At 39.6% G+C, this 24,083-nt stretch overlaps 2 protein-coding genes across 12 annotated transcripts in view; both read left to right on the top strand.

Moving 5' to 3' along the window:
- Positions 1–24,083, top strand: part of LOC311633330 (zinc finger protein 560-like) — a gene marked incomplete at its 3' end in the record, with an annotated part of 186,707 nt that overhangs the window by 104,034 nt on the left and 58,590 nt on the right. For 3 of the 11 annotated variants that reach the window (XM_084905856.1, XM_084905855.1, XM_084905832.1), the window contains exons 3-5: positions 8,942–9,068; positions 17,849–17,922; positions 19,229–21,748. In XM_084905856.1, coding sequence (XP_084761982.1) covers positions 8,942–9,068; positions 17,849–17,922; positions 19,229–21,748 — 2,721 coding nt within the window. Of the gene's footprint in view, positions 1–5,525; positions 5,694–6,384; positions 6,563–6,823; positions 6,987–8,436; positions 8,474–8,941; positions 9,069–17,848; positions 17,923–19,228; positions 21,749–24,083 lie in introns of those variants that run through there. The other 8 variants (XM_084905842.1, XM_084905850.1, XM_084905831.1 and 5 more) reach the window with 8 other exon arrangements.
- LOC311633328 (uncharacterized protein) overlaps positions 5,879–24,083 on the top strand; it is a 164,584-nt gene continuing 146,379 nt past the window's right edge. The window contains exon 1 of the mRNA XM_084905819.1: positions 5,879–5,975. The gene's annotated coding sequence lies outside the window, so the exon portion shown is untranslated. The remainder of the gene's footprint in view (positions 5,976–24,083) is intronic.

Raw genomic sequence — 24,083 nt, forward strand, 5'->3', positions numbered from 1 at the left:
TTGTAATAATCTGAACAATAAAGATTTATTAAAAAAAAATGTGACAAAGCTTACTCAGTATGCAAACCTTATCTGATATCAGAATTCATACTGGGAAGAAAAACACGACAAAGATAGCTGGTTAATTTGCATACACAGTAGCTCCGGGCCTCTGGGCAGCATGAAAAGGTGGCACCAGCAGCCAGAGGAAGGAGGGCCCATTCTTGCATGAATCTTCGTGCATCAGGCCTCTAGTAGAAATATAAACATTGTCCTAAAGTCTATAATCGGCATCTATATCATATTCCTCACATTGGAATTTATTCTAAAGGGAACCCTTAAATCTGAAGAATGTGGGAAATCATATAGTTGGACCCACAGCCCCAATCATATGAGGAATTATAATTGGGTTGAAATTCTACATTCATGATATAGGAAGACAGACTTTTGTTCAAAATACACATTTTCCAAAACTTTAAGGAATTACTGCCTTAAAGTGACTTTAAAGATGTAAAAACATGATCCAAGTATGTAATTGATTATGAATTTCAAAGAATCACTGAATTCACACTAGATAGGTAGCAAAATGCCTTTCAGGTATTGCTCTCTAAGTCAAAAAGTATTATACAGTGTACTCCATGCGTTAAATGTAGTTAGGTAATACTTGTTATAAATAAAAAGGAATTGATGTTTCCATATGTACAGTTATTTAGAGTGTTATCTCATTTGTATTGAAATCACTCGAAGTCTTTTGAAAAGGAAATATTAATGTGATAGTAATCCCATATCACTTGATTCTGTTGTTTTATTCCTGGTGTGTGTGAGTGAACTGATGGGGATGATTGTTTCAGTCTTAGAGATTTGTGAGCTGTTGTATATAATATGGACTTCACTTGTGTAGAATTTCCCATGGAATATGGTCTATATTGTAATCACATTATTTTCTTCTATTTGGTAATAAGCCTATTAAATTAATTTTTTTAATAGTTCTCAACTTTTGTAAATGATGTCATCAAAGTTACTTCCTTTTCTGTGCCAATGTGTTCAGCTGAAAACTTTTTGAGGATATGTCAGTTTGTGGTTGTCACATTTAGGTGATCAGAACTACACTCAGAACAGTGCTGTCTGTGTAATGGATTTTCCATAGTTAAGAGGAATATTGCAATACCAGTGACATTGCAATACCCAGGATGCAGAATTGGCATGAACCCTGCATGTGGAGAGAGGACACCGTTCCCAGGTTATATTGCTGAGTGAACTCAGAAAAATTAATTCTATTTCTTTCATTTTCCATTTCCTGTTCTTCTGGGTTTTCACTTTATTTTCTAGACTGCCATTCTTTTTATATATATATATATATATATATATATATATATATATATATATATATATATATATATATATATTTCATTGTTTTTTTACAGAGAGGGAGAGAGATAGAGAGCTAGAAAAGTCGATGAGAGAGAAACATCGACCAGCTGCCTCTTGCACACCCCCTACCGGGGATGTGCCCGCAACCAACATACATGCCCTTGAACGGAATCGAACCTGGGACCTTTCAGTCCGCAGACCGATGCTCTACCGCTGAGCCAAACCGGTTTCTGCTCTTTTTTAAAAATAAATATTTTTTTATTGATTTGAGAGAGGAGGAGAAATAGAAATATCCATGATGACAGGGCATCGCTGATTGGCTGCTTCCTGCAAGCCCTCTAATGGGGACGGTGCCTGCAACCAAGGCATGTGCCCTTGACCAGAATCGAACCTGAGACCCTTCAGTCCACAGGCCGACGCTCCATGCACTGAGCCAAACTGACCAGAAACTGATGTTTCTCTGCCATTCTTTTTGCAGTGCTATGACTACAGCATGTAAAGATCTTCCTATCCTACATCATGCTTTCAAGCCCTTGTAACTTCCACTCAGTAGTTTTGAATTCATAATTCAATGACTGACATCAGAATTTGCTGAATATTTTTATTTTCATGAAGTATGTAGGCCACCATGTGGGTTCATGCTGACACCTATAGTTTTTAATATGAATATGAAGTTTTGGAATACCACAAATTGGCATCTGTGTACTTTGTAATTGGAGTGATTTTTCTTGTCCTGATTTTCATTGGAAAACTTAGTTTTTCATTGTTGTCTCATTAACTTCTTTATTGGGATGGAATTAAGCCATGTTAAACAGGTTTTATTCTCACATTTTTAATACACATTTTTATTGATTTTGTAGAGGAAAGGAAAAGGAGAGAAAAACATCAGTTAGCCCTGCCCCAGAGAGGGAGAGAGAGAGAAACATCAATGATGAGAATGAATCTATTCTCATTTTCTTTTCTTTTAAAATATATTTTATTGATTTTTTTACAGAGAGGAAGAGAGAGGGAAAGAGAGCTAGAAATATTGATGAGAGAGAATCGTTGATCAGCTGCCTCCTGCACACCCCCACTAAGGATGTCCCCGCAACCAAGGTACATGCCCTTGACCTGAATCGAACCGGGACGCTTCAGTCCGCAGACCGACGCTCTATCCACTGAGCCAAACCGGTTTCAGCAATTCTCATTTTCTTGAATGTAGCCTAATGTTGGTCATTCTTTCTAGAGGAACCCCAGAACCATGGCAGCTTTGCAGTTGAAACCTTTAATTATTTTGGATGCAAAATTCTTTTGTATATTCACGACCTGAGCATAGGTATGTCCAGTGGCATTAGTTGTCCCTGGAGTGTTTGCCAAGCCATCACTGCAAGTTCCAGGGACAACAGGTAAGCAGAGATTAAAATGAGGAAGCCACACATTTATTCTGCAGTGTCCAGGGCTGAATTTGTAGGAGATGGTAAACATCAGTTCCGATGCACGTGCCACCCAAAGGAATCACCAAATCATTACAGGGCAAGATGTTCAATATTCTACTTTCTGACATACCTCTGGAGCATTCACATGTATATGTATGTGCTGATATTTTGTAACTGGCACTGACCTGGAACATGGGCTTTATGAATTTGTTTTGTTACAGGACAGACTATGGGATCCGGATCATTCATAGAATTCAGTCGCATCTAGACAATAGTTCCATTTTCTGGTGCTGTAGTGAGGACTCTTGAAGAGTGATGTTGGACAAAATACACATAAGATCTCCCCCCCCCCCCCCCCCCGCCCCGCTGTGGCCATTAGAAAAAGACATGAAGCAGACACTGCCCCTTGGGTTAGAGGGCATTCTGTGTTGAGTTTCTCCAGAATTCATATTCTGCTTTGGGGTGTAAAGCTCTAAATCAGAGATTTTTGTTTTGTTTTGTTTAAATCTCATGACTCACATGAACTAATGAAATTCATTGGTTCACCAAAATATATATTTTGCCAGTCTTACAAAAACGTACGTTTATTATTCATGCACACCAGACATCTATTACTGTGTTGGCTGTTGCCACTTATTTTCTTTGGCAATCTATGGGTTATATAGTCTTTGCTACTGACTAGTCAAGTGTTGCTTTTTCAAAAAATCTTGCAGGACACCAGTTTTCCTGGGTGATACTCAGGTTCATAGTCACAGCTTTAAACATAAAATTCATCTCTCCTACTGCATCCTTTAAAACCACTTTCTCCTTATTTATTTGTGTAGGAGATTCTATCCATTGATGTGATTTGGAAGTTAAAGTTCCCTACAATGACTATACTGATTAATTTTTAAAATGCCCATGACTATTTACCTGTAAATATTCACTCAAAATATAAATGGGTTCACTGCTTCAACCAGAAGACAGGGCAGGAGAAAAACCATGCTTATGCTTTCTACAGGAGACCCATTTAAGATCAAAAGATTCAGCATGAAAGTACAGGGTTGGGAAAAAGTTATTTCATGCCTACCTCTTGGCCCTAAAAGAACTACTCTGCAGAGAACATTGCTGTAGTCAGATCTCTAATCCAAGACAGTGGACATTTAATAGGTACGAGGATAACCGTGCTCAGAGTTAGCTGACCCATAAGGACTGGCTGACTTTGAATGAAGGCAGCACATACAGGGTGTTTCAATGTCCAGAACGTTGTGGAAGGAGCTGGAGCAGGTCAGAGCAGGTCTGCTGAGAACTCAGGTAAAGATGCCTCTCTTATGTGAACCACTTAATTGGTGCTTTACAGTCTCTTTCAATTTAAAAAAAATATATTTTATTGATTTTTCACAGAAAGGAAGGGATATAAAAAGATCGATGAGAAAGAAACATTGATCAGCTGGTTTCTGCACACCTGCTACTGGGGAAGTGACCACAATCAAGGTACATGCCCCTGATCAGAATTGAACCTGGAACCCTTCAGCCCCCAGGCCGATGCTCTATCCACTGAGCCATACCGGTTAGGGCAAATTATAATCATTTTTATTGCAGTCACCTGCTCAGTGAGAGGCCCTAGCTGAACACCAAGGTATTTGTTTGTTTTTTTAATATATTTTATTGATTTTTTACAGAGAGGAAGAAAGAGGGATAGAGAGTTAGAAACATTGATCAGTTGCCTCTTGCACGCCCCTTATTGGGGATGTGCCTGCAACCAAGGTACATACCCTTGACCGAAATCGAACCTGGGACCTTTCAGTTCACAGCCAATGCTCTATCCATTGAGCCAAACCGGTTTCGGTAGGAAATCATGTTTTGATCTAAGAGAAAACCTTTTACCAAAAGCACATGAAGCAAAGAACCACCTGGCCAACCCATAGACTCAAGAAATACCGAAGTATGTTGCATTAAGAGAATCTGTTTTGGGTGGTTTTATATACAGCGAATGAAGTTGAAGTGCTATTAAGGACTAAATTGTGTCCCCTTAAAATGAATATTTTTAATTCCTAACCCCCTAAACGTCTGTATTTGGAGATAGGGTGTTTAGGGAGGTCATTGAGGTTATATGAGGTCACAAGAGTGGGGTTCTATTCTGATAGAAGTTGGATCCTCATAAAAGAAGAAGATAGAATAACCTGTCTGTACATATTCTTTTTTAAAAAATATATATTTTATTGATTTTTTTTACAGGAAGGAAGGGAAAGTGATAGAGAATTAGAAACATGGACAAGAGAGAAACATTGATCAGCTGCCTCCTGCACACCCCCTACTGGGGATGTACCCGCAATCAAGGCAAATGCCCTTGACCACAATCAAACCTGGGACCCTTCAGTCCTCAGGCTGATGCTTAATCCATTGTGCCAAACCATTCAGGCCCTCTTCCCCTCTGTATGCTTCTGCCACAGCTGCCTTTACTGGCTTGCACCCTAATAGAAGAACAGCCCCTCTCTGTGGGGAGCCTTGTGCCATCAGAGGGCACCGGGCCCTCTCCTGCCTTTAAAGAAGCAAAATCACCGCCCTCTCTGCTCCTGTCTCTTCTCTCCTTGTGAATCCTGTCACAGCCGCGCCACCAGCCAAACCCCAACAATGACGGGAACTCCCCCAGGAAGGGCTGTCCCTGTGGGAGGAGGGGCGGGGCCCAGGCCGCCCCTGACTCCGCCCCTCCCCCCTCCCTCTGGCCCCGCCCCCACCGCGGAGCCGCTCCGCTCAGGCCCCGCCCCCGCAGGGAGGCGCATGCGCAGTCCTGGCGCCGGAAGCGGCTGCGGAGGGGCCGGTGGCGGCTCCCTGAGGCGGTGTCTGTGCTTTAAAGCCGCTGCTCCCGGCCCCTCCCCGCAGGGCGGGCTGAGGGCGCTGCGGGCGCTGAAGTCCGTGTGGGAGCCCCGCCCGGAGCCCCTCCCGGCGGTGAGTGCGCGTCCCGGGGGCTGCGCAGCGGAGGCGCCGCGTTCCTTTGGGGGAAACTGAGGCCCGGCCCGCGGTCTGTCCGCCTCTGGCTGTGGGCCCGCCCGCCGCGTGGTTTTCCCGCCGAAAACCTTTCCCGGGGCCGCCGGTGCCCCCGCGGGGCTGGAGGTCTGGTCAGTGGATCCCGCCCTTTGCCCTCCCCCGCCCGGCGCTTCCCGCCCAAAGAGCCCGGATGGCCCCGGCCTGGGGGTCTGCGCCCGCCCTCCTAGGCCCCCCATTAATCAGGTCTGAGTGCCAGGGGGGCCAGTGCCATGGGGTGGGCCCCGGGGAGAACGCGGTGTTCCCGGAAGAGGGACCTGCCCCAGGGAGGGCTTTGTGGGAGCGGTGACTGCGGGGCGGGGGCCGGGCTGGGGGGCAGGAGAGGGAGGAGAGACAGACCCGGGGAGGAGGAGGGCGGGGAGGGGTCCACAGAGTGGCCCATAGGGGTGAGGGAGGGACTGGACGGCGATGGTGGGAGTGAGGGGGTAACTGGGGAAAGCAGCCTGAGGAGGAAGGAAGTGGAGAAATAGGGGAGGGGAAGCCCAGAGAGAGGAAGGGGCGCTGAGAGGGAGAGGGTCCTGGTGAGCAGAAGGGGGGCCGCACAGGAGGAGTTGTCAGGTGGAGAGAGCTGTCTGACCAACTGCTGATTCTCTAGGGGCGGGACTTCCTCCTCCCTGTGTCAGATGCTGTCGGGCCACCCAGAGCTGTCTGACCGATGGCTGATTCGGGCTGATTCTGTGGAGATGGGATATCCTCCTCCCTGCTGTCAGAGTCTGGACCAGCACAAACTGGGCCACAGCGTCAAGTCCTCATTGGTTACTGGGGTGCTCCAGGTGATGTAAGGTGCAGACAGGGATTAGTAGGAGGCTTGCAAGATGTCTTTGTAAGAGTGGGGAGCAGGCTTTGTTCAGGAGAGGTAAAGGGGGTGCTCGGTTTGGTTTGGGGGTCAGGACAACAGCTCATGTTCTCATTTCTGTAAGAGTTTGTGGAGGTCTTTGGGAGGAGAGACACATACAAACGAAATGAAACTCCTCCCTATGTGGTCTCCATGTAGGAGCTCATAGTTCCTGACTCTCTCCTGTGACAAAGGTCAGGAAGGGTTGGCCTTTTCTCCATTTCCAGGTCCTTCTGACTGTGAGTGTGAGGGGAGCTGGTTAACAGGTTGTGCTAACTTATTTGAAGGCACGTTCTGAAGCTCCTCAACATAGCGCCACGTGAGGCAACATCCCAGACATGGACCACATGGCTGCTTCTCAGGTAAAAAATGTGTCTGTGTCAGAGATTATGTTTACTTTTCCTCTAAATTCTGGTGATTTATTTCTCTATTTCTGATGTTCTGGCATTTGCAGGTTGTTTTTCTTTCCTTATTTCAGTACTTTATTTTATCATAGTCAATATCAGCAGTTTCAGTATTTCTCTCTTTTTCTGTGTGTTTTTTTTCTCTCTCTTTTTAAATATGTATTGTTTATTGGTTTCAGAATGGAAAGGAGAGGAATAGAGAGGTAGAAACATCAATTAGATTGGAGAATCATGGATCATCTGCCTCCTGCACCACCCCCTGCACTGGGTATGGAGTCTGATACCTGGTGTGTGCTCTGTTCAGGAACCTAAGCCTGTCCTTTGGCTCATAGGTCAGCCCTCTTACTCTCAGCCACACTGGCTGGGTTATAATTCCCTCCTTTGTGCCAGAGCTTTGCATTCATTTTGTCACCCTCCCCAGATCAGGAAGCATTCCCATCTTTAATTAGTTACTTTCAACTACTCAAAACATCCCTTTGGTGATGGATCAAATTTGGAAAGCAGCCATCTCTAACATCTCTATAATATAGCTCTCCACTAATGATACATAAAATTTTTGAAGGAAATGTACCAGTAAGAAAAATTAAGTTCCCCAAGCTGGTGTGGATCAGTGGTGGAGGGTTTGATTCCTGATCCAAGGCAAGTAACTCCTGGGTACCTGAGGTAGTCAGCCAATCCATGTGTCTCTGTCTCTGTTTCACATTGATGTCTCTTTCTTTCTGTCTCTCTCTTACTCATTCTCTCTCCCTCTCCTTTTTGTCCCTCTATTTCCCTGCCTTCCATTCTTGAAAAGTCAATGGAATATATCCTCCTAGTGGAGGATTTACAATCACAAAAAAGAAACAGTAGGTCTAACTTGTTTTATATCATTAAGTTTCTCTCCGTATTGTGTTTGTAAAACACAAAGGGGATCATACACAAATAGATTCATGAGATTCATACAGTCACTAAACCATCCTGATTTCGTAGTTGTAAAATGTATCTCTGTGCCTAAACTGTTAACATTATTTCAGGTATTTTTTCTTTGTGTTTTTTTCCCAAGTATATTTCTATAGATTTCAGAGAGGAAGAGAGAGGTAGAGAGAGATAAAAACGTAAATGACGAGAGAGAATCATTGACCAACTGCCTCCTACACACCTCAAACTGGCTATTGAGCCTGTAACCTGGTTGTGTGTCCAGACTGGGAATTGAATCAGTGACTTCTTGGTGCATGGGTTAGCACGGAACACTGAACCACACAGCTGAACAAGGGAGAATAATCTTGTTCTATGATTACTCATAGTAAATTTCCAATTAGGATTATGGTTCCTATGTATCCTATTCCAGGAGCACTGATTCCATTAACAAACCCTTATGTTCAAAGTTCTGAATGAATATTTCATGTGTTTTCACTTTCTCTGTATTCAGAAGTATGGCACATGGATCGGAAACATTGACGTTACAGGTAAAAAGTGAGCTTGTTACACTTTTCGAAATACAGGCCACATCTCCAAACCTAGATCAGAATCTGTATTTTTACAGAAGTTCATTTTCTTGTGGTCTACTTTATACTTGAGAAGAAGTACATATACTTCTTTTCTTGCTGAGAAATATACACCACTAACCCTAAACGATGCAAACTTAGCACTCAGAAACCCATATACCTGTGTCCACACTTTAACTGCAAAGTTTATTTTCCTGTAAAGTAAAATCTGTACTATGAATTTGACATGTGTTATCCTCATGTGTCAGTGTTAGAAAACATATCAGAGAATGTTATTGGGGCAAAGTATTCTTACTGGATAATTTAGAATACCCCCTCTGTCCAAACCTCTTCTGCTTTTCATGTTTGGTTTTCATGTTTTGCTTTTCATATTTGGTGATGTTATGAACTCTTCTGGTGACCTCTTTGTAACTGTGTCTTTTCTTTCAGGGACTGTTGACCTTCGGGGATGTGGCCATAGATTTCTCTCAGGAGGAGTGGGAGTGCCTGGACCCAGCTCAGCGGAAATTGTACCTGGATGTGATGTTGGAGAACTACAGCAACCTGGCCTTCCTGGGTGAGGATGACTTCCTTCCTGAGTTCCTACTCCACCCGCAGGATTTTGTTTCCTTTATTATTTAACATCTCTAGGGGGCTTCTGCTTTCAATGTTAGATTCTTTTTTTCTTCTTTTTTTTTTTTTATTGTAAATATATTTTATTGATTTTTTTACAGAGAGGAAGGGAGAGGGACAGAGAGTTAGAAACATCGATGAGAGAGAAACATTGATTAGCTGCCTCTTACACACCCCCTACTGGGGATGTGCCCACAACCAAGGTACATGCCCCTGACCGGAATCGAACCCGGGACCTTTCAGTCCGCAGGCTGACGCTCTATCCACTGAGCCAAACCGGTTTCAGCCAATGTTAGATTCTTGTTCTTGAGGAACAATTTGGGCCCTAGCTGATTTGCCTGAGAGGAGAGAGCACTGGTCTACAGACTGAAAGGTCCCAGGTTTGATTCTGGTCAAGGGCCAGTGAATGACAGGGTTGTTGGCTCGCTCCCCAGTAGAGGGCATGGAGTTGATATCCTATCAGTGATTCTCATCATTGATGTTTCACTCTTTCTCTCCCTCTCACTTCCTCTCTGAAAGCAATAAAAAAAAATATTTTTTTAAAATCAGAACAAATTGGGGTCCTTAGAATAGAAAAGAAAGGCTTTATGATGTATGTGAATTAGGAAGTCAGTGTTTGCACAAATTACATGTTGTCTACACTAATTAAGGGACTATCAGAAAATAATATTTTAGAAAATCATTTTCTAGAATATTCTAATATTCTACCATATCTTATGACCAGAGAACAACCTGGATTGGAAGTGGCAAAGCCTCTATCAAAAGTCACACTCCATTTTGTTTTATTATTATTATTATTATTATTTTAAATACATTTTATTGCAGAGAGGAAGAGAGAAGGATAGAGAGTCAGAAACATCGATGAGAGAGAATCATCAATCAGCTGCCTCTTGCACCCCCCCTACTGGGGATGTGCCCGCAACCAAGGTACATGCCCTTCTCCGGAATCGAACCTGGGACCTTTCAATCCGCAGGCCTACGCTGTATCCACTAAGCCAAACTGATTTCGGCTTATTATTATTTTTTTAATGTCTTTATTGATTAAGGTATTACTATATGTCTTTATCCCCTAATTACCCACCATCCCCTTCCCTCCGTACTGATGCTCTCACCCCCCCTGTTGTCTGTGACAATTGGTTAGGCTTATATGCATGCATAAAAGTTTTTTGTTTGATATCTCCTCCTTATCCCCATCCTCCCCTACCTTTCTTCTGAGACTTGATGGTCTGATTGATGCTTTTCTGTCTCTGGATCTGTTTTTGTTCATCATTTATTGTTGTTTATTTTATTTTATTAATAACTGAGATCATGTGATATTTATCTTTCTCTGACTGACTTATTTCCCTTAGCATAATGCTCTCCAGTTCCATCCATGCTGTTGCCAATTGTAAGAATTCCTTCCTTTTTACTGCAGCATAGTATTCCATTGTGTAGATGTACCACAGTTTTTTTAATCCGCTGATCTGCTGATGGGCCCTTAGACTGTTTTCAAATCTTTGCTATGGTGATTTGTGCTGCTATCAGCATAGGGATGTATATATCTTTTCTGATTGGTGGTTCTAGTTTCTTGGGATATATTCCTAGAAGTTGGATCACTGGGTCAAATTGCGGTTCTATTTTTAGTGTTTTGAGGAAGCTCCATACTGTTCTCCACAGTGGCTGCACCAGTCTACATTCCCACCAGTCTTGCACGAGGGTTCCTTTTTCTCTGCATCCTCCCTAGCACTTATCATTTGTTGATTTGTTGATTTGTTGATGATAGCCATTCTGACAGGTGTGAGATGGTATTGCATTGTCGTTTTTTTTGTTTGTTTGTTTTAAATATATATTATTGATTTTTTACAGAGAGGAAGGGAGAGGGATAGAGAGTTAGAAACTTTGATGAGAGAAACATCGATCAGCTGCCCCCTTGCACACCCCCTACTGGGGATGTGCCTGCAACCAAGGTAAATGGCTTTGAACGGAGTGGAACCTGGGACTTTTCAATCCACAGGCTGACATTCTATCCACTGAGCCAAACCAGTATTGGCCCCATTGTTGTTTTGATTTGCATCTCTCGGATAGTTAGTGACTTTGAGTATCTTTTTAAAAGTATCTGTTTAGGTCCATTGCCCATTTTTTGATTGGGTTGTTTATCTTCCTTTTTTAAAGTTGTATGACTTCCCTGTAAATGTTGTTAATCAAATTCACTGAGCCAGCCAAAACCGGTTTGGCTCAGTGGTAGAGCGTTGGCCTGCGGACTGGAAGGTCCCGGGTTCGATTCCGGTCAAGGGCATGTACGTTGGCTGCGGGCACATCCCCAGTGGGGGATGTGCAGGAGGCGGCTGGTCGATGTTTCTCTATCATCGACGTTTCTGGCTCTCTATCTCTCTCCCTTCCTCTCTGTAAAAAATCAATAAAATATATTATTAAAAAAAAAAAAAAAATCACTAAGCCAAACTGTTTAGGGTTATTCCTGGGTATCTTACTTATTTTGGTGCGATGTAAATGGGATTGTTTTTTTAGTCTCTCTTTCTGTAAGTTCATTATTGGTATATAGAAATACCATAGATTTTATGGTGTTAATTTTGTATCCTGCATATGCTGATTTCCTTTATTAAGTCTAATAATTTTTTATGAAGTCTTTAGGGATTTTTATTTACAGTATCATGTCATCTGTGAATATGGACACTTTTACTTCTTTTCCAATTTCGATGCCTTTTATTTCTTGTCTGATCACAGTGGCTAATACTTTCAGTACTATGTCGTACAGTGGTGGTGAGAGTGGGCATTCCTGTATTGTTACTGTTCTTAGGGGGAATGGTTTTTGTTTTTGCCCATTGAGTATGATGTTGGCTGTGGGTTTGTCATATGTGGCTTTTATTATGTTGAGGTATGATCCTTCTATTCCCACCTTGCTGAGAGTTTTAATTAAGAAAGGTTGTTGGGCCGAAACTGGTTTGGCTTAGTGGATAGAGCATCAGCCTGTGGACATGTACCTTGGTTTCGAGCACATCCCCACTGGGGAGTGTGCAGGAGGCAACTGATGGATATTTCTCTCTTATCAGTGTTTTTATCCCTCTCCCTTCCTCTCTGTAAAATATCAATAAAAATAAAATTTTAAAAATAATATATATATATATATATATATATATATATATATACACACACACACACAGAGAGAGAGAGAGAGAGAGAGAGAGAGAGAGAGAGAGAAAGGTTGTTGGATTTTGTCAAATGCTTTTTCTGCATCAATTCATATGACTGATTTTTAAAAATATATTTTATTGATTTTTCACAGAGAGGAAGAGAGAGGGATAGAAAGTTAGAAACATCGATGAGAGAGAATCATAGATTAGCCTGGTTTCGGCACAAACCGGTTTCGGCACGACTGTGATTTTTATTTCTCCATTTGTTTGTTATGTGTCACGTTTATTGTTTTGCAGATATTGTACCATACTTGCATCCCCAGGATAAATTCTACTTGGCCATTGTGTATGATCTTTCTGATGTACTCCTCGATCTGATATGCTAGAATTTTATTGAGGATTTTGGCATCTGTGTTCATGAGGGATATTGGCCTGTAATTCTCTTTCATTGTGTTGTCTTTATCTGGGTTTGGTATTAGGTTGATGCTGGCTTCATAGGAGTTTAGAAGTGTTCCTTCTTCTTGAAAAGTTTGGAATAGTCTGAGGAGGATAGGTTTCAGTTCTTCCTTGAATGTTTGGTAAAACTTCCCTGTGAAGCCGTCTGGTTCTGGCCTTTTGTTTGTTGGAAGCTTTTTAATGACTGCTTCAATTTCTTCCGTAGTTATTGGCCTATTGAGATTTTTAGAATCTCCCTGATTTTTGAAAGATTTTGTTGAATTCAGGGAGGAAAGGAGACTTAGAGATAGAAACTTCAGCTGGGCATTAATTGATTATTTTATATGTGCCCTGACCATATGTGTTCTCTGTATGAATCACCAGATATAAATTCATGGTGTTACCTGGTACCTTTTGTAAATATTGGAAAATCCTCTATCGTGTTTTGTTAGTGGCTGCACCAGTATGTTTATAATGTTGCTGACAGTGCATCAACGTTCTCATTTCTCCACTTCATTGGTAATTCTTGTCGTTTTTGATTTATGAATGATTCACATCCTATTTGGTGTTTGGTGGTATTTTATGGTGTGTCCATTTGCATTTCTCTGATGATGAATGAGTTGAACATCATTGAATATGTCTATTGGACATCACTATGTCCTATTTGGGAAATATCTATATAGGTCCTCTGACCATTTTTCAATAATACTGTCTTTTTGGTGTTGAATTGTGTAAGTTTCTTATATATATTGGATTGAACCAGAGAACCGTCAGTCCACAGATCGATGCTCTGTCCCTTGCGCCAAAACAGCTAGGGCTGCATTATAGTTTTTGGTAACAGAAGCTTTGAAGTATGTTTTAAAATCAGGAAGCCTGAAGCCTTTAATTGCATATATTATTTTCATGATTGACTTGGTTACATGGAGACCTGGGATGTTCACCTTAATTTAATTTAATTTAATTTAATTATTTTTTTAAATATATTTTATTGATTTTTTACAGAGAGGAAGAGAGAGAGGGATAGAGAGTTAGAAATGTCGATGAGAGAGAATCATCGATCAGCTGCCTCTTGCACACCCCTTACTGGGGATGTGCCCGCAACTAAGGTTCATGCCCTTGACTGGAATCAAACCTGGGACCTTTCAGTCTGCAGGCCAACGCTCTATCCACTGAGCCGAACCAGTTTCGGCGTGTTCACCTTAATTTTAGAAACAGCTTTTCTGTTTTCACCAAAAATGTCACTAGGACTTTGATAGAAATTGCTTTGAATGTTTAGGTCACTTTGGGTACTAATGACAGCTGATACTGTTAGCATTGCAAAGTAGAGTCATGGAATGTGTTTTCCAACATACTGTTTTATTCTTTAATTATAGCCAGCAGAGTGTGTGTATATGTTTTCTTTTGTTAATCCTTACCCAATGGTTTTGTTTTTTTCCATTGAGTTTTAGGCAGAGTGAGAGGGAGAAAGTGTTAGAAAAAGAGAGAATAAAATATGGATGTGAGAGGTACACATTGTTTGTTTGGCTTCCTCACAGGTCCCAAATGGGGTTGAGATCAAACCTGCAGCCATTTGCTTGGCAGCCCCATGCTCTAATCACTGAGCACACTTCAGAGGGCAGCCAGCAGTATTTTATACTTTACAGCATACGAGTCATGCACCTTCTTAGGAAGTTAACTGTTAATATTTCATTTTGCCATAATGCTGGTAATCATGTAAATACATACTTAATTTATTATTCTGTATTCATGTCTGTTCCTATACAGGAATAACTTCATTGGTTGTTCTTATATACTATGTTTTGAGAAATCAATTATATATCTCCCTATATACATATGTATATATATTTTTAAAAATGTGGAGCCTATGATTTGCAATACAGAATTCTGTCACCTCTTATCAGAGATCATTTTATTTATTTTATATTTTTTGTTGTGACCATGGCAACTATTTAAAATATCCTAAGGTTATAACTGTGTATGTTAAATTCATCGTGTCAGTTATATACAAATCTCTGCTGATTCCCATTTCTACCCATGTACCCACATGAGTTGATATCACATTATCTCTAATGTTATTTGTCTTATAGCAAGGATTTAGGATTTTATAATATACATTTTTATATTATTTTAGAGAACAAGGAGATAGGGAGTGAGATAGAAACAATCAAGCTGAGAGCGAATCATTGTTGACTGCCTCCTGCACCCCCCACACTAGGGATTGAGACCAAACACAGGCATATGTCCTGACCGGGAGTCAAACTGTGACCTCCTGGTTTATAGATAGACGCATAAGTACTGAGCCACTCAGGTCAGACGATTCCTTTTATTTTGTAAAGTTCCACAAGAGAAATCAAAAAGTGATATGTGTTTCTTTAATAGAACATGTCCCATTTTCATATTTCTGTATATTTTCCACATACAAGGGATCCTTATATGTTTCTGTGTTAGTATGCTATAACATTTTTAAATTACCCCAGAAGTGTATTTCTTAATGATTTTTTATAGGATAGATCTAAGAATGAGAAAGTTTTGGATCTGGAAAAGTTGTTTCCTCTCCATTGTTTATCATTTGTTCTGTCAGTATTCTTGTTGGATGGTTTTTTTCATTTATCACTTCAATCTTTTTGTGCCCTTTCCCCCCATAATTTTTTTCTACTTAGAAATCCCCTAATGATCTTAGAGGAGCTGTCTTTTCCATGAGGAATTAATTTTGTATATGTTTTTAGATAGTATTCTGGGACTCATGATGTTTTTATTGTTTTTTATCTATTCTCATATTTATATTTAGTCTACTTAGAATTCAGTGAGCTGGTTGCACTTGTATGTCTCTTTCTCCAATTGTCAGGATCTTAAACTATTAATTTTTATATAAGCTATCTACTCCTTTTCACTATTCTGTCTCTCTGGGGTTGCCTTGGTGGTCGATTTGTTAGTGTCTTAGGAGTTTCTTAAATTCTCTTCACATTTCCACATGTTTGTTGGCTTCTCTGAATCAAAATGTTGGTGAATTAAAATTTTAATGATTTATATACAAATTTTTTTATTATTTAATTACTATATTTTAAGAGTTCCTTTATTGATTTCCAAGAGGAAAGGAGGAGAGAGAAATAGAAACATCAGTGAAGATGGAGAATCATAGATCGGCTGCCTTCTGTACGTTCTGGGATCAAGCCTTCAACCCATATCTATGCCCTGACTTGGAACCAAACCTTGTCCTAGTTCATAGGTTGAAACTCTAACACTGAACCACTACTTTCAGGCAAATTGCTTGATGTTTTGAGTTCATCACGTATTACATTCATGATTCTACAGCTTTTTTTAATTTGGGTATTATGTATTTCAATTTCTTCTTTCGGTATGATGTCTGTAAAATACTTTCCATATATATATATATATATATATATATATATATATATATATATATAATGTCTTTTTTTTAAATATATTTTATTGACTTTTTTACAGGGAGGAAGGGAGAGAAATAGAGAGTTAGAAACATTGATGAGAGTCATCAATCAGCTGCCTCCTGCACGCCCCCTACTGGGGATGTGCCCTCAACCAAGGCACATGCCCTTGACAGGAATCGAACCCTGGAGCTATCAGTCTGCAGGCTGACTCTCTATCCACTGACTCTCTATCCACTGAGGCCCCATTATATTTTTATGTTGGTGATATTATATAGTTGACTTTTCCTTCTTTCTGGCATTAACATATTTATTTGTCATTCTTTTTGATATAATTAATAATTTCCATTAATGTAGTGCCAGTTTTATTATATTTATTTTGTTTTCCCGATGGTACACTATTCTTTCATTTTTTCATGATTTGATATCTTTTTATTTATTTATTTATTTATTTATTTATTTTTTCAGAGAAGAAGAGAGAGGAATAGAGGGTCAGAAACATCGATGAGAGAGAAACATCGATTAGCTGCCTCCTGCATACCCCCCACCGGGGATGTGCCCGCAACCAAGGCACATGCCCTTGACCGGAATCAAACCCGGAACCCCTCAGTCCGCAGGCAGATGCTCTATTCACTGAGCCAAACCAGTTTCGGCATGACTTGATATCTTTTGTTGAGATTCCTGAATTGTAAAGTAGTAGGCTTTTGAACATGATTTCTTTAGGAAGAAACAAATAATAACCATCTGTGGAACAAATTCTATTTTCGTTCAACACTGCTTTCAGTATCTCTAATTTGGTTCCATTGTCTCTGTTTAATATACCAGTGGGAAATGTTCTCTGTTTTCTTCTCAGGCACACGATATCTCTTCAGGATTGATAATATGTCTTAAGTACTGCCGTCACTGTGGTGCTTGAACAATATCTCATAGTTTCTTTGTAGCAGCTGCTACAGGGCACTCATCCAGGGCACTTACCATGTACTGCCATTCGTTTGCACTGTGTCATGCACAACAGACGCTTCTTATTCAAGATGCTTCAAAACAGGGATGTGGGAGCTCCTTTCACATCCCGCGTGGTTCAGGGTTCCTGTTCAGGGTTTGGGTTTCTGCAGAAGGCCACACACAAAATGAAAGAAACAAAAAGAATTAATTTGGGAAATAGTGGGCCAGGCGGGAGTCCACCTCTAGGGAGAGGACTACAAGCTGCTCTGGCCTTGTTATCCCTATTATTAAGGTTATGAGATACACGCATATCCTTTAGGCAGGAAACTCAATAATAGCCAATCAGCAAGAATTTACATATGACTTAACAGGTGGAGGCTGCTTTAACTACAAACTTCTCAACTAAACAATGAGTGATTAGCTCCTACCATTCAGAGCAATTAAGGTTGGCCAGCCTTCCAGATTCCCTGTTCACATATCTCTATAAGTGACAATGATGGTTTCAGCACAGGGAGATCATTGAACACGCAATTCTCTCTCTCTTCGTTCTCTTCAGTGAATAAACTGGGAATTGGGAGTGTTTTTATAATTATGGCCATTGTGTGCCAGGGGGTTTGAGCAGGTATCATTGGCAAATGTAAGCTACTCTTTGTCCCTCTTTGATGTGAATTTTCCTCATGGTATCTATATTAAGCTTTAAATGAATCTTTCACTGGTTCTTGGAGTACTCAAAACTGTCATTTGGCCTATAGTTGCTGATAACTTCAACGTACACTCACTTCAATGTCAAAACTGAAAATTTGTTTTCTTTTAAGCTATTTCCTCTGAAAGTAACCAGGTCTTTATGCCAAAGTCCGGAATACAAGATTTATTCACTGAAAAAATACCGGTAAGATATAAAAGTTGTCATGTTGATAATATAATGTACACTTAATGAAAGCCTTGATATTTCAGAAGAGTGTGATGAGAAGAGAGGGAATTAGTATAAACAAAACTGATCTGGAAAGGTTATAATAAAATTGTTGTTATCTATAGAGGTCAAGTGTAGTATGCATTTGGGAAACCTCTGATATTAAAGTCACTTTATTTGCAGATCAGTGTTTCTGCATGTAATGGTTGAAAACAACTTTTATTTATTTATTTATTTTTAAATATATATTTTATTGATTTTTTACAGAGAGGAAGGGAGAGAGAGAGCTACAAACGTTGATGACAGAGAAACATCGACCAGCTGCCTCTTGCACACCCCCTATCATGTGCCCGCAACCAAGGTACATGCCCTTGACCAGAATCGAACCTGGGACCTTTCAGTCCGCAGACCAACGCTTTACCACTGAGCCAAACCTGTTTAGGCAAGGGCGTTTTACATTTTAAGGATGCAGAGCTTTTACATCAAGATATTGGTTACAGAGTATTGGGAGTTTCTATATAGCAAATTGTTGAAGTTAGAGAGTATTGGGGGTTTCTATACAACAAATATTTCAGATAATAATTATTTCATACATTAGAGGGATTACATTATTATAACATTAATATTATTATTATTGCTAAATATATTTTTATTAAAATTCAGAGAGGTAGTGAGAGAGATAGAGAATCTCCCTCGATAAGAGAGAATCATTGATAACAGAGAATCATTGATTGGCTACCTCCTACATACCCTTATGAGGATTAAACTTGCAACCTGAGTATGTGCCCTGGATTGGAATTAAACCTGGGACCCTTCAGTCCTCAGGGAAATGCTCTATCTGTTGAGCCAGTTGAGCTAGGGTTCTTATTTTTTATTCAAAAATATATTTTTATTGATTTTAGATAGGGAGGTAGAGGAAGACAGAAGAAAACATCAGTAATGAGAGACAGTCATTCCTTGGCTGCCTCCTGCTCTCCTTATACTGGGGAACCCTGGGCTTGTGCTCTGACCTGGAATGGAACCTCAACCAACTTGTCCATACATCTAAGCTCAACCACTGAGCCACAGTAGCTGGGGAATTTGCAATCTTTTAAATAAGGATCATTATTCTTCCTCTGACAATGTTTGTGTTTATGTTTTATGTATAATTTTTAAAAATTAGGAAAGTTTTTTTTAGACAACTATATTTATTAAGTATAACAAACTGTTTCTTATGGAACACGTGTACATGTTTAATGAAATTATAACTGTCACTAAAGGACTTTCTATCTTCCATTACTACCAGAGTACACATAATGGAGATGAAAGTTATCAATGCAATCAACTTTGGAAAATTTTTAAGCAAGGATCATATCTTAATCATCATTGGAGAAGCGAGCTTTCAGAGAAACATGAAAATGGAAGTGTCTTTGACCCAAGTTCCAATCACAATATATGTCAGGTTATTCCTATTGTGAAGAAGACACACAAAGGAAGTAAAAGTGTCCAGTCTTTTCAGCAGTCTTCAAATTACACTGAACAAGAGAATTTTCATCCTGGGGAGGAGACTTACAAATTGAATTCTTGTGGTAAAATACCCAGTCAAATATTCAATCTAAATAGAATGAAAAAAATCCATAATGGAGCAAAACATTATAAATGTAAAGATTCTGTCAAAATATCTAATTTGTCTTCAGGTTGTATTCTAAATCAGAAAATTCATACTGGAGAGAAGCCTTACAAATGTACAGCATGTGGCAAAGCCTTTAAATGTCACTCATCTCTTATTGTACATAAGGAAAGAATTCATACTATTGCAAAATTTTACAAACTCAGGGAAAATGGAAAAGGCTTTAGTGAGTCCTCAAGACATACTCAGCATCATAGCAATGATATGGGAGAAAAGTCTTATAAATGTTCAGAATGTGACAAAGCCTTTACCAATCCCTCAACCCTTAGTATTCATCTGAGAATTCACACTGGAGAGAAACCTTACAAATGTAATGAATGTGGCAAAGCTTTTAACCAGTCCTCATTTACTTATCATCAGAGAGTTCATACTGGAGAGAAGCCCTATAAATGTAGAGAATGTGGAAAAGCCTTTAGATGTTCCTCACATTTTATTACCCATCAATTATTTCATACTGGAGAGAAGCCTTATAAATGTAGAGAATGTGGCAAAGCCTTTAACCAGTCCTCAAACCTTATTTATCATCAGAGAGTTCATACAGGAGAGAAGCCTTATAAATGTAGAGAATGTGGCAAAAGCTTTAGATTTTCCTCACATTTAATTACCCATCAGTTATTTCATATTGGAGATAAGCCTTATATATGTAGAAAATGTGGCAAAACATTCACTGCGTTATCAACCCTTACTATCCACCAGAGAGTTCACACTGGCAAGAAACCTTATAAATGTGGAGAATGTGGCAAATCCTTCGGTAGAACCTCACACCTTGCTTATCATAAAAGAGTTCACAGTGGAGAGAAGCCTTATCAATGTAGAGAATGTGGCAAAGCCTTTAGATGTACCTCCCATCTTATTACCCATCAGATAGTTCATACTGGAGAGAAGCCTTATCAATGTGTAGAATGTGGTAAAGCCTTTAAAAGTTCCTCATACCTTGATAATCATCAGAAAGTTCATACTGGAGAGAAGCCTTATAAATGTGGAGACTGTGGCAAAGCATTTAGAAGTTCCTCATACCTTACTAATCATCAGAAAGTTCATACTGGAGAGACGCCTTTTCAATGTGGAGAATGTGGCAAAGCCTTTACATGTTCCTCCCATCTTATTACCCATCAGATAGTTCATACTGGAGAGAAACCTTATCAATGTAGAGAATGTGGTAAAGCCTTCAAAAGTTCCTCATACCTTGATAATCATCAGAGAGTTCATACTGGAGAGAAGCCTTATCAATGTGGAGACTGTGGCAAAGCCTTTACACGTTCCTCATACCTTACTAATCATCAGAGAATTCATACTGGAGAGAAGCCTTATCAATGTGGAGAATGTGGCAAAGCCTTTACACGTTCCTCATACCTTATTAATCATCAGATAGTTCATACTGGAGAGAAGCCTTATCAATGTGGAGAATGTGGCAAAGCCTTTACATGTTCCTCATACCTTACTAATCATCAGAGACTTCATACTGGAGAGAAGCCTTATCAATGCGGAGAATGTGGCAAAGCCTTTACACGTTCTTCATACCTTTCTAAGCATCAGAGAGTTCACACTAGAGAAAAACCTTATACATTTAGAGAATGTGGCAAAGCCTTTGATGGAAACTCACAGCTTAGTAAGCATCAGACATTTCAAACTGGAGAGAAGCCTCATAAATGCAGAGAATGTGGCAAATCCTATAGATGGTCCTCAGAACTTACTAACCATCAGAGAGTTCATACTGGAGAGAAGCCTTTTAAATGTAAAGAATGTGACAAATCCTTTGGTGCATCTTCAAGCCTTGTTTATCATCAGAAAGTTCACACTGGAGAGAAGCCTTTTAAATGTATAGAATGTGGTAAAGCCTATAGATGGTCCTCAGACCTTATTAAACATCAGAGAGTTCACACTGGAGAAAAGCCTTATAAATGCAGAGAATGTGGCAAAGACTTTAGGTGTCCATCAAACCTTATTAAGCATGAGAGACTTCACAGGGAGAAGCCTTATAAATGTAGAGAATGTGGGAAAGCCTTTGGTAGAGACTCAGAACTTAGTAAGCATCAGACAGCTCACACTGCAGAGAAGCCTCATAAATGCAGAGAATGTGGCAAAGCCTTTAGCTACCCCTCAAAACTTATTAAGCATCAGAGGGTTCATACTTGAGAGAAGCCTTATACAGGTAGAGAATGTGAAAAATCCTTTGTCAGTTCCTCCTACCTTACTAAGCATGATATCATTCATACTGAAGAGAATCCTTTTACATGTAGAAAGTGTAACAAAGCTTTAATTCAGTTTGTCTGCTAAACTATAGAGCAGAGAGTGCATACTTGAGAGAAGTCTTACAGATATTCTTTGTGTGGTCAGTCCTTGATCAGCAGTGAGTACTTAACATCATAGAATTCATGCTGGAGAGAAAAATGTAAAAAAGCCTTTAAAAGTCACTCAGGTATTATAATTGAGATATTCATAAGAGAGAGAGATCAAACAAATGTAGAGAATAGGATGGAGCATATACCCACAGCTCAATGGACTGCACATCAGGGAATTGAATAGTAGAGGGACACTTTACACCAGGGGTCCTCAAAGTTTTTAAAGTGGGGGCCAGATCACGGTCCCTCAGAGAGCTGGAGGGCCGGACTATATGAACTACTAATTCCTACTCTAACACCTCGGCTGCGCTCACTGCCCAAAAAACCTGGCGGGCCGGATCAGACTCCTCTGCGGGCCGCATGTGGCCCGCGGGCCGTAGTTTGAAGACCCCTGCTTTACACTGTAGAAAATGAGCCTTAACCTGAGGTCAAACAACATTTCAGGAATCATTCTAAAGAAACAGCAATAATGTAGTTTTCATCCGAAGATTTCTCCATGGTTGAAACTTCATTGAGAATGATAAGATGAAGTCTTACAAATTATGAGGCATATTGTCAGTGTATGTCCTCATTTATATGTCATACTATCTCTGATAATTATTATTGGGTTGATTCCCATCAACATAAAGATTGTGACAAATCTTACACAGTATGCAACCCTGGCCCGACATCAGAATTCATCCTGGGGAGAAACTACAAATGTAAACAGTGTCCTAAAGTCTTTAATCAGCATCTGTAGCTTATTCCTCACATTGGAATTAATTCTAGAGGGAAACCTTAAATCTGAAGAATGTCAGAAATCATATACTTGGACCTACAGCCTCACTCAGTATCAGCTTATAATTTTGTAGAAATTCCATATTCATGATATAGGAGGAAGGACTTTCCTTCAAAATGTACATTTCACAAAACTTCAAGGAATTTATGCCTTAAGTAGATTTTAAAGATGTTAAAACTTTATTTAAGTATGCAGTTGACTATGATTTTCAAAGTATCAGTGAATTCACATTAATAACCAAAATGCTTTTCAGGTATTGTTCTAAGTCATAATGTTTATTAAACAGTGTCCTCCAAACTTAAAATGTAATTAGGGAATATTTATATAGTTGGATATATCAAAAGAATTGGTGTTTCCATATGTAGAGTTACTTGGAGTGTTATTTATATTGAAATCATTTGAAGTCTTGAAAAGGAAATATTAATGTGACTGTAATCCCATATCACTTGATACTGCTATGTTTTCTGGTGTCTTGTGCGAGTGAAATCATGGGGTTGATTGTTTCTGCCTTAAAGATTTGTGAGCTGTTGTATATTATATGGACTTCACTTGTGTACACTTTCTCATGGAATATTGGATACATTCTAAGGTACAGTATTTTCTTCTATTAGAGAATAATACTATTAAATAAGTCTTTTAAAATAGTTCTTGATTTTTGTAAATGATGTCATCAAAGTTTCTTCCTTTTCTGTGCCACTGTGTTCAGCTGAAACTTTTTGAGGGCATGTGAGTTTGCAACATTCAGGGGACAGGAACTACACTCAGGACAGGGCTGTCTATGTAATAGATTTTCAATAATTAATAGGAATATTGCAATACCAGTGACAGTGTTGTACCCAAGATGCAGAATTTTCCTGAACTCTGCAAATGGGATAGGATAGTTTTGCCAGGCTACAATGCTGGCTGAACTCAGAAAAATTAATTCTGTTTCTTTCATTTCCTATTTTCTGTTTCTCTCTGGTTTATCACTTTGTCTTCTAGGCTGCCATTCCTTTAGCAGTGCTATGACCACAGCATGTAAAGCTTCCTGCCCCAATCAGCCTTTCAAGCCCCTGTAACTTCCACTCAGTAGTTTGGAATTTATTATGCAATGACTGACCCCAGAATTTAGTGAATATTTTGCTTTATTTTCATGAAGTACATAACCCACCATTCGGGTTCTCATGCGGATACCTATAGTTTTTCATATGAATAAGAATTTTAGGAATACCATAAAAAAATGTAAAAGAAAAAAATATGATTGATCTAAGTACATTATATTATGATTTGAACAAGGTTTTTTTGTTGGTTTGTCTGTTGTTTTCATGTTGTTGTTGTGTGTGATTTTTTAAATATATTTTATTGATTTTTT

Source organism: Pipistrellus hanaki (assembly GCF_964339955.1).
Source record: "Pipistrellus hanaki genome assembly, chromosome: 15".
NCBI classification, from domain to species: domain Eukaryota; kingdom Metazoa; phylum Chordata; class Mammalia; order Chiroptera; family Vespertilionidae; genus Pipistrellus; species Pipistrellus hanaki.